The 17,602-nt window shown below is 41.3% G+C and overlaps 1 protein-coding gene across 1 annotated transcript in view; it reads right to left on the bottom strand.

Annotated features, from left to right (window-relative positions):
- The window catches only part of LOC149857225 (uncharacterized), a 44,237-nt gene that overhangs the window by 23,445 nt on the left and 3,190 nt on the right, over positions 1-17,602 (bottom strand). Inside the window, exons 3-4 of the mRNA XM_090062435.1 lie at positions 9,206-9,238; positions 5,709-5,789 (exon numbers count right to left, since the gene is read on the bottom strand). Coding sequence (XP_089918561.1) covers positions 5,709-5,789; positions 9,206-9,238 — 114 coding nt within the window. The remainder of the gene's footprint in view (positions 1-5,708; positions 5,790-9,205; positions 9,239-17,602) is intronic.

Genomic DNA, 17,602 nt, shown 5'->3' on the forward strand with positions numbered 1-17,602 from the left:
CAAGTTATTTTGCAATTTAAATCACTCTAACCTTTAATCCAACTTGAAGGCAAACACATTATCAATGTATTTGGCATTAAATTATAGCCGTCAAACTGTTCAGCTTTAGTATATTTTTACATTACTTGTGTAGCAGTTCAATTTTTAAAATAAAAATATTTCAATGTGACATTCTGATTAAGTTTACACTTTGTTTTCATGACAGCCCTACAGGGACAGCAATCATATAATCTTATTCCAACATACTTCTATAGAATATGAATACATATATATCTTTCAAATTAATAACATGTAATAGTATTCACAATTCTAGTTCAATTTACCTGAACAAGCTTTCTTACATGTTTAAAATTATCAAATAGGGTGCTGTCAACATAAAAACAAAAATCACTTACTATTACTGGCAAAAACTGAAAATTAGATTACAGTATTTCTCCCCAGGTTACTTTGCTTTTGTGTTTTATTTTACATAGTCAGTTTCACTGTTTGCACTGGATAATCAATTTCTCCTATCTAAAAGAGTATCACAGCAACAGATGAAAAGTCATTTAAAGGTTGGAAAGTGGGATTACAGAACTACCAAAAAACCTGCAGGATGACCTTGGGGAAATAAAGTACCCAGAAAAAAAGGTTACGTATCTAAAGTATTTTTGGCTTTTCCAAGTGTGTTGACTATATATGCCACTGATAGCAGGCAAGCATCCTATGCCTTCCAGTCCAGATTTCATTAACCAGCAATGACCAGTGGGTGGCTATGCCTCTATTCTGTCATGTCCCTGTGCATCTAACTGAAGGCAGAAAAACAAAGCAACCTGAATGTTTCTCAGTTCCTTTGCTAACCAGTCACAGCATAGGTGTCCAATGCATTTGGGAGAAACACAGCTACTGTAAGGTAAAGATACACTTCTCTGAGGGCTTCTGCAATTGTATTCCACCCAAACAATGAACTAATGTTATAAAGTGGGTGGAAGACTACTAACTCTAAGCCCCCCTCTACGCGTGCAGGTAAAGGCACAATCAGATCCGATGCATGATCCACACAATTGCACCACAGGGCATGACTGTCGGATAATGCATTGGATAGTGTTGCGCCTTATTGCTAATGCTGGGGAAGCCTCAGCAAGAAGCAGACTCGCATGACTTGGAGCCCCTTTGCTGAAAGGGCTCCCAGCCACAAGGACCACGTGCAAGCAGGACCTGGTGGGACTTCCTGTCCCTGCTGCCCATGTGGCACATCTGGGACCAAAAGTCCCACACTCCTATGTGGTACAGCCAGGACCAGGAGTCCTGTTAGCTGCAGGATTCTCCATCCCTGCAGCTACAGGATCCACAGCTGAGAGATCTCAATGGCTCAAAGATTGCAGTGGCTGAGATCTCACATGCCTCTATATGCAAAGTAAAGCTGGACAGAAACCAGCTATAATGTTTTTACACAATTTCAAGCAATAACTTTATATCTGGTTGGACCTTTTAAAGTGAGAGTGTTAATTTGTGCAGTCAGTCTAAATGTATCAAGCAATTAACAAGGTAATTGTGCAACAGGTATGTGTAGAGCGGGCCTAAGACATTTCAGTCAAAATAAGAATTATACGTACGTTTCTACAATGAAGTTCAATACCAGTATACAACAAATAGCTGTCCCTGAATGTTTTTACTATAGATACACTGCTCAAAAGATTCTACTCTGGACACCTGAGCCCTACTGAAATGGGATAAGACTTTTTTCTAGCGAGTTTACCGGTCAATTTATGAAATAAATCTAATGCAGCCAGTAATGTAATTAGACAAATCTGAGACAAAATGTGCTAACCTTTTAATATTTCTGCATAAACAAATACTCTAAGGAGACACCCTCAACAGCCTAGTCCTATCTAAATAGAATGGCAGTGCTGTATTAACATCTGAAGTGTGGAGCTTCACACTTCAGTGCAAGAATACGATTCAGAGAAGAAATCACTTGAATGAGATGGAAGTTGTGATATTAAGATACTTGAGAAAAAATTCTTAAAAAGTTACCCTGCCCTTACAGAAGATAGGATTAGACCTGCCTTAAGGACCTGCATTTCTTTCATACTGTTGGGAGGGGGGAAAACTGAGCATCCTTGAAATGGAGGGCGATTGGCTGACTTGTCTTCCAAGTAGACCCTTCTGTAAAAGAGATCAACACAACAAGTAGAAAAATCATAGCCAGCCCCACGTTCTATAATAATAGTAGACACTATATGAAATCTGAAAACAGAACCTCTAAAAAGATATCATTGGTAGGGGTTGGTCCACTCAGTAAAACTTTTCAGTGTGGCAAAACAGAATAGAGTTTTTTCCACTATTAGTAAGGGATATTTGGACTTCTGATTAAGATCTTCTCTGCCAGCAGCCATCAAGCATCCATACGGTAAGACTTCTGGGGAGCATGGCACCCTCTTAAGATACCAGGTCTGGTTGAAGACGCAGCAAGAATGGATCTCAGTCAAAAGATTCAAGTACCAAAACTGTCCTGACAAAGATGGTGACGGCAGTGTCTAGACAGACACCTACCTGAGTTTTCCAATTCACTTCAGAATTAGAGGAAGTGGAGAAGCTGTGTACGTGAAGGTAGGATAGCAAGAAATCAGGAACATATTTGAAACAAAGTCTGTTCTATACCTAGTCTGCAATGAAACCTGCACTGTTCATTTTTGCAAACAGATATGCATGGAGGTTTGACCCCAACAGTCAACCAGCTATTTACCCATTCATTCACTATTGCTTTTAAATTGCCTGCTCTCATAATTGGCCAGAACATCTTGTAGATCTAGTATGGGGAAAACAACTAGAATTCATGTCATAATTGTTCACAGATGCACAGCACCTTGATATGGAGGGGTGAATCTTGTTCCTTCCTGTATAAAACTCTGCTGTGCCATCCATCAATATCTGACTAGACGACTCTCTCAGAATTAGAAGGAATGGCTATGAAAGCAAAACAATTTTTTTTTCACTCCACAATGTTCATGTACCGCCAGACTTCTTGATGTTCATAATGCAGATGGAGTTGTTCATACCCAACCTGGACTGCTGGAGGGATGGATTTTGGTAGCAACAGACAAACTACCTTTCCTTGCAAACATTCACAGGATCCTTCCTGACAGAACTATCACTTTTTTCTCTAGCTGATGTATGTTGGATTAATATATTACCTTCAACCAACAATGGCACAAAACAAAGGTGAACTTTAGCATGCTGAGTTATACAGATGGACAAAGTCATGTGACTAAAGAATTTGAAACCAGCGCTCAGTAAAATTTGAAGACGCATTTGAAGTTGACCAATTACTTTACTGTGTCATGAAACATTCCTGAGAAAAGTAAGCCCTTGCTGTACTTAAATGCCAAAACTGTTCCTAAGAACTGTATTCTCTGAATAGGGATTAAAACAGATTTTCTCTCATTCACCCCAGCTCTTGGAAGGTTTGGAAAACAAACAAACAAACAGGCTGCTGAACAAAAGTCTGAGGGACCTCGATGTTTGCAGTCTATGATGGAATGAAACATCATAGGGATCTGTGAGATGAACATCTGAAGTGGTCTGAACCTTGCAGACGATGCTTGGTGTCAACACTGCCTATTTGTACACTGGTCCTAAAGAACTGACACCTGTCTGTGCAACTGTAAAGGATCTGGGAGACTTTCATTAATTGAGACTGTCATGAAATGCAAGATGAGCAGGAGCTTACGTAATCTCTCTTGTACAACCCTAATCAGTCTCTAGGTTCTGAGGAAGGACACATTAATCCTTTTTTAAAAACTGAGTGCCTCTCAACTATGTGCCCCTCTGTCTCATATACCAATGCATTACACCTCCGGACCATTTTAAAGCTCTGTGTTATGGGGAAAAGAAAATTTGCCAGAAGAGCTATGGTGACTGTAGTACATGATATTTTCATGGCCCTAGCTGATCTAGGTCCACCAGCAGACCTTCATACTGTAGAAAAGGGTTTAAACTTTGGAGGCTGCTTTGCCATTGCAGGCAAGAAGTGGTACACTGGCCCACCTCTCAAGAAAGTGACAGAATCCCCAAGCTAGAGAACAAGTAGAAAACATTACCTTAATCACTAAACTATAAAACTATCTTGCATACAATATCTACAAACAAATAAGAAGGTTGTTCAGTGCTCTGAACAGATGCCAGATCTCCATTTGAAGCATACTTGGTTGGTTAGAATGACCTGAAGGGCAAGTGCAGTCATCCAGTACTTGGATGAAGACATGAAGAAACATGCAGCCCCAATGCACCCTGCTGTTTAAAAGTCTGCAGTGGGTGTACACATCATTAGTGGAATATATGTTTTAATACACATCACACACAAACATTCCCTCAAGTAACTACTTTTAACTTGTAAATTGGCAAGATTTTCCTGAAGTAAAACAAAAGTGATTGCCATTTTAGTAAATGATTTTAAAGCCATTTGGAGTTGAAAACTAAAAAAAACTTGCTTCTAACGTTTTAGCTCCAGAGACTCTACAGTTAGGACTGCACTTGAGTAGGGAACATTAAAAACGTTAACTTCAAATAAAAAATGATTTTGAGAGGTGACATTCTGTTTTGTAAAACTGAAAGAGATTACAGATTTTAAGGGTATGGGAAACGCTGGGCACTATTACTACTAATCTCTCATTTGATTAGTTGCAAGGTGCTAAGAAATTCAGCCACCTCTAAACATTTTTAAGTTGTCAAAATGAACTGGATAAAATAATAGAATTCTAACAGTGAAGAGGAGGAAGCGTCGGGCTGTTTCCTAGTATAACTGAACATAGTACAAAACCATGGCATTTGCATACAAAAAACAGACCACACTGAATTTACTGTGTCCCTCAGCGAGTCCTCAGGGTTGCCGCCCTGTTCCAGGAGGTTTGCCTCTTAACCAGAAGCAATATAGCCATATATGCAGGCTTTTATTCAGGCCAGTAATTTCAGACACTGCACTAATTAGTCCAAAAGAGACACAAAGTAGATGTGGCTACGTATTTTCAGTTTTCATGCAGCATGTTAGGTGCAGTGTGCTTAAGGGTACCACTCTCAGGCACAGTTAAGTTTGCTATGTAGACACAGCCATGGGGCTTAAGCAAAATCTATAACACCATTAAAGTTCTTGGAGTAGACTGCTAATAGCCAGTCAAGACTCAGACTGGTATTACAGTTCATTAGCATGGTATCTTCAATAGACAGCTTTCTCCTACAGAATTAATTCTCTGAAAGCTTACAGTCTAGAGTTTTGTGGATTTCACAATGCATACCCTACCAGTTATACCACTGGGTACTTATACAGCTAACTGTGTTACACTAGGTACATTAGAACTAAAATGTGCACAAGAGCACTACATAAAGTGAGCAGATTAATAGAGTTTCATTCTTACAGTCTTTAAAAGCTTTTGGTACTAAATACATTGGAAGTTCACAAAACTTTTAGATAATTTTATAAATGACTAGCCAATTGCCCGTGACAGGGGAGGGGATGGGGCCGGGATGGAGTGCTGCCACCTAACACCCCATGCTGCCGCTGTTCTGCCTCTTGCCCTGCTCTCTGCCCAGTCCTCGGCTCAGCTTTGGAATCATGGCAGTGCTCCCCTACGCTTGGAGCACTCCGATTGGCTGTTTCTGTTGGACTTATGGCGTGACAGACTTCATTCGGCTTTTATAATGTTAGAATTATTGCACTGAAAGCATCTTACCTGTTAAGATCTTCAAAGTCCTTTGAATAACCATCTGGAGGAGAATAAACACTCTTCTGGTATGGTTTGTAAGGATTCATACTAAAAGATGCAAGAAACATAAGATTAGGTAAAGGCTACCAAGTGAACCTTTACTTGGCTGCCATCAAAAAGTCTTGTTTTACACATTGATAGTCTAACATGATTACAACTTGGAAAAACCATCATATTTGGTTTTAATTGCAGAATACAGTTATAGGTGCTGTTTTATGTAACAGCTGCAAATATTAAAGTTGAAGAAAAAAAGCTTAATTTTTTTCTCATTGAGCTTTAAGCTAAAAAAATCTGCCACATTCCTTTGCTTATCTTAGATAACTGTTTTGTGATATACTATGAAGTAGTTACACTTTATCCACAATCAGTTTCTTCTGACAGTACATTAAAAAAAAAAAAAGACTAAAACAACTACTGATAACATATCAATTATTGTGAAAGCTGCAACCCCTGACAGATGTTTTCCTAAAGCTTTTGATGATCCACCACTTCCCCTTGAACCTATACAAACAACCAAACTTATAACTTGAAGCTCATACACCTAAGCACGTGTGAATTCCTGGATGCGAAAAAAAAGTCATGTTAAGACTTCACTGACTTCCCCTCAAAAGATAAGTATACCTGCTTAAATAAATGTAAATTAAGCACGGTATTTCAAATGCAATAGTTCATCATTTTTATCCCAGTTTATTTCCTTATATATCATGAGCTGTCTAATGCTAGCTAATAGGGCTGTGCAAAGCTTCGGTCTGCGATTCAATTCAGTGGAGACTGGCCCAATTCGGCGGCCGAATCTCCAAATCGAACCAGAGGACTCTTGAATCTCTCCAAATCAAATCGGAACCCTCCCATTTGATTCAGAGAGACTCAGTGTTTCAGACAAACACAGCTTAAATGTTTTTTCTACATATCCCTAAGTAGCAGGTGGCTTGTGAATGCTGTGATGCTGGGGCACATGGAGTGTCCCACAGAAGCATAGGGGGTCCCCAGCACGCTCAGCAGCAGACCAAGAAGTGGACCAGAAGCACTTCTGGGTCTGCCGGGGAGTGCCCTGGGGGCCCCCCCCCCCACAGCCGATCACTAAGCCAGGGAGGCGTGGGACCCCCCCACCCCAGCATGCTCCATGAAAGACCTGGAAGTGGACCAGAAGCATTTCCAGTCCACTTCCAGGTTCGCCGCCAAACACATGGAGGGTCCCCCCATGCTTCTGTGGGACACTCCATCCACCCCAGCATCACAGGGTTCACCAGCCACACCTGGTACCTCGAGGTATGTAGAAAAAACATTTAAAGCTGTGTCTATGTCTGAATCACTGATTCTGAGAATTGGCATCAAATCTTCAGATTCAGATTCTGCCAAACTGGACGGTGATCCGAATCAACGAATCAAATTACTGTCCCTGATTCTGTCCAAATCTGAATCGAATAAGGACTACTTCGCACATCCCTACTAGCTAATCTAAAGCTCTTTTCACATACAGGTCATAGCTGAGAGTCCCACTTCACTTTTTAATACTTTTATTACAATGGGTGGCAAGTGTTTCTCCATGGAGATTTGGATCCAACCGCACTATACATTACATTAACAATGAAACAAGGTCCTTGCACCAAAAGAACTTACTACTGAAAACAAGCAACATACACAGGGTGGTAATGAGAAAGAAAATATCTATTGACACAAACATACACATTCTATTGCACTAGATTTGCCTTCAAAATGAATACTGAGTTTAGTTTATGTATTCTAGTTGGAAGAATTACGTTTTCCTCAACAGGCAAGGAAAATTACTAGAACCCTTAATAGAATGCATCTCTAGCTTCTATAAAGCACTTAACTTCCACCCCTAAGAGAAGAGCAAGACACAATTTCTGAGACAGGAAGGATCAGAATTATTATCTGAAACAGATTCACACTGAGGTGGCCACAGAAGAGTACTGTTAAGAAACATTAGACATCGGTGGACCAAGTGTCAAGGATGATTTTTCTTTTTTTAAAATGAGTATTTATACTTGACAATTCTTTGTCTCAAGTAGACAGTGTACAATAGGAAGGCTAGAGGATAAAATGTATAAGCAAATGGCTCAGTGTAAACACTGAAAGAAGCTGCTGAGAATGGGATCCAAAACTGAATAGGATGATACCTAAAACGTTATTTGAGAGACCAGAAGAAATTCAATGTGTACTGAGAATCCAAGAGGCAATTAGAAGAAAAGCAAAAATTAAAGCATCAGATCTTTACAGGAAAGAAGAAATTTTGAAAAAATTAAGACGTATGACTTCAATTGAAATAAATACAGTAGCATGTTTAAAATTAAAATTGGCTGTCTCTCAAAATTACAAATCATCAACACTTGCAAGATGGTACTGTTAGTTGAAAAACTGCTTCGGACTTCCTTATCCAGGAATTCACTATATGGCCTGGATGCACCATGAATGCATGGCTACAGGCCATGCACCTTGACTAGCCTGGGCCAATTTATCACAGACCAAATGGTGCCAGCAGCAGATGGTACAAATTAGCAGGTGTGCAAGCACAGAAGTGCTAATTTCTAGGGAGTTGGCAGCTATAAGACTGATAGAAACCCTACAATATTACTCTGTTGCACTTCATAGCCAATGCTGGTATTGGCTGCTGCTACTGCTGAGGTAGAAAAAAAAACAAGGATAACAGTGCATATGAATCATGGTCCTAATATCTGTCCCCAAGTTCTTCAGCCAAAAATAAGAGATGCTTCCACACTTAAAAGATTAGTTTAAAATCTTAATTTCTCTAATAATAGTTTGAGTTTTTTATGAATCCAATTTTTTTTGATACAATATGGTATTGGTCTGGAAGCTGAAGTGGATAATTCTAAATAAAACATTGTTCTCCTAAATAAAGACCTTGTTGTTTTTTTTTTAATTCTACCTATTACCAAAAAAATTAAATTTAGAGGAAGCCTGTATAAACTGAATTTAGAGGAAGCCTGTGTGACCTTAAAATTTGGGATTTCTTCAAAACAGTCATACTAAAAAGTTCATTAGAAGTATTAATGACCTCTCAAAATTCAAAGAAATCAGACCAATAAAAAAAATGCTGCAGTCACTATTAGCATTATAAAACAAAATATGAAAACTTGGGAAGGGCATGAAGATGGAGACTGGAAAGAAGCTTCTTGGGAATGGAACAAGTGGGAGTAGAAACTGGGGAAAGAAGCCAAATACATACTGCAACTTGACCGATCAAGAACTCAACCAAACTTGTATTAAGGGAACATTAAGAAAAAAATGAACAAGAACTGTAATACAGCTCTCTCTAACATTTTCTAGAAGAGTTTTATTTGGTGTCATAAAAATAAGATACTGAGAAGAGCAAACAAGTTAACACTTACAAATAGAATGCACAGTAGTGTCTTTACATACAAAGCCAGATGAAGGAAAAACAGACTATTCCAGACTCAACAAACCTGTTACAGATTACTTACTCCAGAAGGTGTGGACTCCATCCGGGTCTACACCTGGACCCAAAAATCAAAAGAGCTTGGGTTAAATGATGTTGAAGACAAATGGTAAAATAGCAGTTTAGTCACTAGTAGATTAGAAAATGTGCAAGTTTCTTCATCTGCTCAGATTTTAGATAACTTGCTTTTAAATTATCACTAAATGGTTTAAAGAATGATTGATAAGATAAAGAAAAAAAAATGAAGTTAAGCTAAGTATGTAGAAGTGCATATATGCAAAATCTACTTGCCTCAATCCTAGGGGGGGAAAAAAGAGCAAGGAAAGAGGAGCTAGCTGTTCTGAGCCTTTCCAGGTAGGGCAGAACATAAATCTAAATAATAAATAGAATACACAGATGGACTGAAAAATTAAAAAAAAAAAAAAAAAAAAAAAAATCAAACACTGATCACTGTTTTTTTCATTTTTCATGCCATGAATTATACCCTTACATTTCACTGATTGGGCAAACTGTCTTTAATTCTCCACTTAGAAGTGTAGTTTAGTATTACATAACTCAAGAAATGGACACAAAGGAATTTATATATGTGTATACAATCCACATAGAGATGACCCAAGTAGCTGCACTGTTGATATCTGACTAAAGATCTGCCATTTAAGTATAAATGAAGGGTAGTTGATAAACCTGTTATATCCTAGACGGAATTCAATGGATTTTATTTCAAATCATATTTTTTGTAATATAATTTGGTATTCAGTTGTCTAGAATAACTATTCTCCCAAACAGGAAACCTGGATCTTTTTACCAAAAATGTCCGTAGCTATATGTATATTAAAAAAACTTTTCAGGGAAATAAGAACTTGGAAAGAAATAAAAGGTGTAGTTTCTTGATAAACTTAACACTTTATAGACTCATTTAGTATTACAATTTGAGTAGAAAGTAACCTCATGTTACTAAATTAACTTTAGTTCTTTTAGATGCTTTATCCTCAACTTGGGATGAAATAGTTGCTGTTGTAAACAGATGGATTTATTAAAAAAGCTGGACTACCTGCAACAGTCCATAAATACTAGTCAGTCACGTCTTGAAACATTAACATTCCACCTATGAAATGATATCCTGCATCGAGAGGCTGGTTTATATAGGAGAAAAAGCAATTTTAAGATTGGAAAAACAAAAACATGAACAGGCAGTAGTTTAAGAGCATCAGATTATGCTTGAAGTAGAAATATGAGATAGAGAAACAGATACTAAAGTTCCTGAACCTCAAGGGAGATTTCCCCTTGCATCCCATACTAAAGAAGAGATACATGACATATCATTCTATACTGATAATGAACATTTCTTCAGATCCTCAGTTTTGGATAATCAGTTTAGATAATTATGTAACAATCCAAATCAACTCTAAACCTTTCTGCGTAGGCTGTTAGGCTTAAGGTGCCACAGGTGCATGGAAAAGGGACAGCTAGGAGCAGACCAATAGATCCATTAATTCTAAGAAACAAATTCTTCAGACCACAATGGTAGTGTTAGAACAGCTGTTTCACCTTCCTTCATTTACTTTGTTTTTTCCTCAAACTTGAAAAAGAATATACTGCTTGTCTATTTCAGCCAAGCAGTTCAACCAATTAAAGGTCTCACCTACAAAACTCTCTCTTCTTGCACTGTTTCATTTGCCTCTTTATGTAAATACATTGAGTCTCCAAATGACCAGAGCTTGAAGAAAATTATCAGTATCTAACTGCAAGAGTAACCCTATTAGCCAGAGGAAGACACAAGAGTTATGTGGGGGCTCCCTACATGAGTGAATGCTAGGAAGAATAACTTGGTGTAAATTTCCTCCTGGTGATGAATATAGAGCTTCATTTTTCAGAAGAGTATCTGACTTCCTGGTATGTGAAAATGTTAAAGCTCCACCAGCTTTCAGGTACAAAGGTAAGGAAGAGAGGAAATGTCCCTATTATTTAATCTTTCCCCAGATTTCAATTGTGTGAAACAATTTTAATGTTGATATATGTTGTTGTTGTCTTTCCTAAGAACCAACAAAGCAAAGTCAATATTCTCAAGTATTTCACTGCTGCTGACAGGGTTCTAAATAATATCAATGGAAGCAACTGTTCTTCTAATTTTCACACCGCTGCCAGGCTAACCTATGATATATTGGAGTTATCTGCAGACTCAGGAAAGACCGCTGCAATATTGTTCAGTGGGTCATGTTCACAACATTGCTGGTTTGTTTAAAAAGGAAAGGAAAAAAAAAAGGAAGATGGATGGATTTCAATTCATACTCAGAAAAACCTTCCTACTTGTGAACAAGCACACAGGGTGTCTATATGCATGTTCTGGGGGTGCTTACACTTAAAGTTACAGTGGCTCTGAGAGCTGCTGTAATTAAAGCACACACAGCCTCACATGTATTCAGCATCCCGTGCATCAAAATGGTGGTGGGGACAGTTTAACTAAAGTTTGTTTGATAAGCTTTAAAGCATTCCCACCACCATTTTGAAACATGGGGATGCTGAATACAGGTGACATAGAGGCTGCTGAAGCATGCCAGTTAGCATGCTGGAGCACAGCTGGAGCTCGAGCACAGCCAGAGCACAGCCAGAGCACAGGCGGCAGCTGCTGAGCATGCTAATTAGCATACATTGGAGCAGAGGTCTGTCACATGTATAGGTGCCCATAGATTTTTAAACTTCGGTGCTTTTGGTGAGTGATAATGGCTCCAGCTGCTCTGTTACTGTGTGAACCTCAGTAAGTTTGTTCAACAGGTACTGCATATAGTCCGGATTTCCATTTTATTCTGCAAAGCTCTCTCTTTATTGCATATCACACTCTAGACCATATACTGTATCTACTTGGATCCAAGATGAGGTTCCCCACACCACAATAAGCATGGAGAAAAAAGCCCATCATCTTAGACTTGCATATAAACCCAGGGAGGGGGTGGTAGAGCTTGCTGCTGTAGCTCTAACTCTGGCCCTGAGCCCAGTTTGGGGCCAGAGTCAGACCCACAGCAGTCACTTGTCCTCCCTCCCCCTGCCTCAGTTGCCCTCTACAGCTTCTGCCCACCCCTCTGCTCCATGCCGTACCACTTTACTGTCAGGCACAGCCTGGCTCCGGCTCAGGCTGGATTCCCTCCTGAGCACAGAGCACATGGAACTCCATCCCCTACCCAGCCAGTCAGCAGTGCCAGTGCTGCTGTGTGGCCAGCAGTGGCTACATTTCAACATGCTGTGCTCCAGAGAGGGAACAGAGTCCGAGCAGTGTCTGACAGTAAGCAGGGTGGGGGCAGAGGTCAAAGGGGCCATCTGACCTCCCCCATTGCTTCTTTCCCTGCTGTAGCAGGGGGTGGGGAGGAGGGTGAACTGAAAACCACGCTCTGATAGCATTTTCCAGGTTCAGAATCCAACTAACAAATGTATAAATTTTCCATACATAGAACCTAATTACTGGGGAGTAGTCTTAAATTCAGTCATTTTAGATTAGAAAAAGCATGATATATTGAACAGTTAGCGATCTTGTAGGCTTCTCCCTCCCCTAACCTTCTTTGCTATACATACAGATAAGAGAGAAATACAGAGAAGCCAAAACCTTTGAAGACATTGGCTAGTGTTAGCCATGGTAATGCCCTTTTAAGGAAACTATAAATATAGAAGTGAGCTATAATTTTTTTCTTCATAATGCTTAGAAGTGAGGCTCCTGAAGGAATCAATGCTTAATATAGCTTTAGTACTTACTACTGTCAGTTTTCCATTTAACTCTGAACTTCTGTGCCTACTTCTTTGAAATGTGTACCAAATATTTATTGAAAGATATGCCAAAGTTCATTGAATTATAAAACTGATCTTCCACTAGAATGTCAAACTTATTCTTGTGGATGAGATTTTTCATGCTTAATCTCAGTTCAATGATGCATTTTATTTTTGAGTTATGAAAGTATAAAAAGATACTGCTTTCCAGAACGATTGTTTCCAATTGAAAAACAAGAAGTGATTTAGTTTGGTTTTCAAATTTCTTACATACCTTGTACTTAATCCTTGATATATCTGGAAAAAGCTTTTCACCAGCACTATGGAAGTAAACTATAAATCCTAGATAGTCACTAGGATTGTGCAAAATGGCTATGTTTTGTTTTGGTTTTGGCCATTTCGGAGGACAGCGATTTGTTTCAGTGTTTTGGATCACTGTTCCATTTCAATTCAGCCAAATCTGTTTTGGAGTTTCGATGCTGATTTGGATTCAGCTGGGAGAGGCAGGCACAGCTGGGTGGCTGCAGATTCTCCTGTGGCTGTCCCTCCCTCTCCCTGGGTGCGGGAAGCTGCAGGAGAAGCCCCCATGGCTGCCCTGCCCAGCCAGGCATTTTTTTTCTTTTTAAGTCCCGCGCTCACTGGCTGCAGCGGTGGCGATCAGGGTCTCTGAAGGCTCATGGCAGAGCTCCCCCAACATAGTACGGGGTAGCAGGAATTACTACTCCCCCCCGGTCTGGCACCAATGCGGCAGCTGCCCCATGGTGCAAGTGCAGTGTGGCTCAGCAAGGTGCTGTGCACTGTCTGGGAGCTGGGGCTGCTCCACCTGTCAGCTGGAGCCAGGTACCGCTCAGCCCCAGCAGCCCCAGTTCCCAGACAGTGCACAGTGCCCTGCCAAACTCCATTGTACCTGTGCCATGAGGCAGCTGCCACGCGGGTGCTAGGTGGGGCAACATCCCTGCTGCCCCCCGTGGTGCGGGAGGGCTCTGCCACAAGCCCTCAAAGGGCCCGATGCCGCTGCTGCAGCGGTGAGTGCAGGACTGTTTTGTTTTTTTTAAATGCCAGGAGGCTGGAGCCAGGCAGGGGATGGGGCAAGGCAGGGCTGCCATGGGGGCTTCTCCCCCGGCTGGGTTTTTCCCACACCTCCTCTGGCTGTGTCTGCCTCTGCTCCAGCAGGAGGAGATGCAGGAGAAGCCCCCCATGGCTGCCCTGCCTGGCCCCATCCTCCACCCAGCCTCCCAGCACTTTAAAATGAGAGCTGCGGGGCTGTGCCAGACTCTTCCTGGGGATGCCTCTGAAACATTTCAGATGGTTTTGTTTTGGAGATGTTTCAGAGCTGTTTCAAAATGGAGATGTTTCAAAATGGGCCAAAACACCCCCGAAACGAAATGGCTGCTGAAATTTTGCACAGCCCTACTAGTCACATTCATTTCAGTGGGTTTCTGATTAGGCATAATAGTTTATACTTACATTGAAAACTGCAAAATTAGGGCATGAGGCTAAAATCTATCTGTACAAAGGACCACTATAAGGTCTATGCATATGAATTAGGAGTTTAGTAACTGCCTAGCCATTTACACTTAGATAAGCACATTAAGGGTGCTGACAGAAGTATGTGCGCATGTGTTGGGGGGAAGAATGCACTTTTAGTTGAAACTCCATGCACCACCGCACCAAGCCCAGTGCGTGGCCTGAAGCATGAACAGTGTGTGCCCCTGGCAGCTGGGGGGCATGGCTACACTGGCAGTGGCTGGAACACAGCGGCAGTGAGCTCCTGCAGACGCCGCCAGCACGGTCAGCGGTGGGGGTGCAGAAAGCGCTGGCCATAGGTTGGCAACCACCCGCAGGCACTACTGGCCATGTTAGTGGCAGCCAGGAGTAACCATGGACTGCCCACAGATGCTGCTGACAGTGCTGGCAGCAGTGACGAGCAGAAACCACTCATAGGCGCTGCTGACAGTGTTGACAGCTCTTTTTTGAAGGGGGTGCATGTGCACCCCCTACCATCGCCCCTGCCCAGAAGAGGCATTGCATTAGTTCAACCCAGCTCCACAGCATCTGTATAGATCAGGTGCTTCAGCAGGGCTTTTTGGTACTTTTATCTAAAGCTGATTCACAATCAGGTATTAGATAAAAACACCAAAAAAGGCACTTCAGCTGGCGGGGGGTGGGGGGATGTTGGCATGTTATTCTAATAGCTGATTGAATCAGCTAATAGATAAAGGTGCCAAAAACCCTTGCTGAGGTGCCTGATTTATACAGACGTTGGGTGAGCTGAGTCCAACTAATGTGATGCCTGGTCTGGGCATGTGCTGGGCTCAACACAGGGGTATGCAGAGCTTAAAGCAAAGCACCATTTTGTTTTGTTTTGTTTTGTTTTGTTGTTGGGGAGGTTCGGGGGGAATTATATTTGTAAGCAGCCAATGTATTTAACTGTACAACACAATGTCTGCATTCATATGTAAATAACTAATATTTGTTCCAGTTAAACAGCTTAAACATGTATCATCTTTCAGTATCACTATTTTGTAACCTAACTGTACCTAACTGTACTCTAACCTAATTGTATAACTGATTAAGAGCTGTGAATATCAAGGCTTCTAAAACACCCTCGATGAACAGTCAATTTCAAGGCTACTAACAAAGGCATAAAAACTCCGGAAAAAAGTAATAAGCCTTAATGAGGTATAAAAAAAACATAGTGCAGGCTGGACCAGTATTAAGTGATTGCTCACACAAACTTCAGGAAGTGCAGGCTTCAGTTCTTCCTTAGTCCTAAGACTATAGACGTAAACAAAGTACACTGTATATAAGCTTTATGAGCCTTTTGCATAAGATGAATTTCATCTGTACATGTTAGAATTGATTGAAAATAAGGTACTGTTCAAGCAGTGTTCCATTACTGAGTTTTAAGCACCTTTTACAATTCAGAGCCCTGAGTAGATGGACTTTTGAATAGGGTCAAACATCATTACTTGAAATAACTTGATAGCATGATTCACCGATTATCAGTTTGACACTGACAACAGTACATGCAACATTAATTTCAGCAAAGGGTTCAAACTGTTTTCGATATTAGCTACAAAGCTGTTTTCAACACATTGCTGCAAATATAAAACGTATTAACTGAAAGGAATATAGAGCTTAATTCTTGTTTCATTAAGATACATGAAACATATATGATTATATTTTAAATGCTCAGCTACAGTACATGCTGGTTATTTAACATCATATTGGGTAAAATACTTTTAAAGCTCATACCTGGTGATTCTAATAAGCAAGAGCAGAATAAAATTAGCAACAGAGGTGCACCAACACATTGGTCTATATCGGATTGGTACTGATAACTGACATAATCGGCAATCGGCTTTTTTTGGCTGATAATGTCACCAATAAATGCTGCGTGCATGTGCACAGCCGCAGTATGCATGTGGTTAGGCCGTTAGCTTGGAGGGCAGCATCTGGCTGATAAGTCTGCTGTTGGAAAAGGGTGGAGGGAGGGAAGTAGTGATGGGGCAAGGGCAGATCAAGGCCCCTACAGTAAGGAAGGGAGTGAGGCTGGAGCAGGGGCAGGTGCTGCCCAGCCAGGGTGGGCCATGAGTGGCTTGTCCTGGGGATGCATGGGGAGTAAGGGGGCAGTTCTCACTACATGCACCCCCAGGGGAGGCATCTCCCCCCAGATCTGTGCACTGGGCACAGGCAGGCTGCCACTGCGTTCTGTAGCCAGTGGTGGTGCTGGGCTCGTCCCAGCAGGGGGGCTGGGCCAGAGTGCCTGGGGTGGGTGGCAACTGTGGTACTAGGAGGGGGGCTACAAGGTGAGCTACAGCCACCCCAAAATTCAACGTAGCCCACACCATGGCTCCCCTCCCAGCACCACCACTGCCCGCCCCAAGCATAACATAGGCCCAAACCATCCGCTGGGAAGAGCCTGGTGCTGCCCAGGCTCCACCTTGCAGAGGCAGTCCACCCTTGCCCCATGCACAGTTCCAGGGGGCACACGCCTCCCCTGGGGGTGCATGCAGCGGTGGGAGCCACCACCCTCCCCAGCAATGATCCATTCACAGCTTTGTCCTGTGCTCCACCATGACTGAGCAGCACCTACCCCAGCCCCACTCCCTCCCTTCACCATGGGCCCTTGATCTGCTCCCCCCCATACCCCTTCCCTCTTCCTGCAACAGGCTTACCAGCCAGATGCTGCTCTCCAAGCTGTCAGGATGCATACTAGTAATTGGATCGATATTGGTCAATATGGCTCATTAATAATTGGCCATCAGTATTGGCTCAAAAAATCTTTATTGGTGCACCGCTACTTAGCAAAGCAGAAAGCCCATGCAAAGTCGTCTGTACAATTCAGTATTTCATTGTATTTTACAAACTGATTCTATTAACTGATAGAAAAAACAGCTTATATGCATAGGTGATTGCTTAAGATTTTGCTTATGGCAAGGGGCTGACTCTATAAAACATGATACCTATAAATGGTGGGAAAATGTACAATGTTTTTAGCATCTGGCTTAGATTATAACATGTAGTTGATTCTATTAAGTGAGAATTCAGTATCTGGCAGTTGTATTTACAGGAGTAAGTTATCATTAAATCATGTTAAACAAAGGCTCAAATCTTAAGCCCATGCACAAATTTACACACAAAGCAATTCCATCATTATCAGTGG

Source organism: Crocodylus siamensis, chromosome 9 (assembly GCF_052110815.1).
Source record: "Crocodylus siamensis isolate JL-2025a chromosome 9, ASM5211081v1, whole genome shotgun sequence".
NCBI classification, from domain to species: domain Eukaryota; kingdom Metazoa; phylum Chordata; order Crocodylia; family Crocodylidae; genus Crocodylus; species Crocodylus siamensis.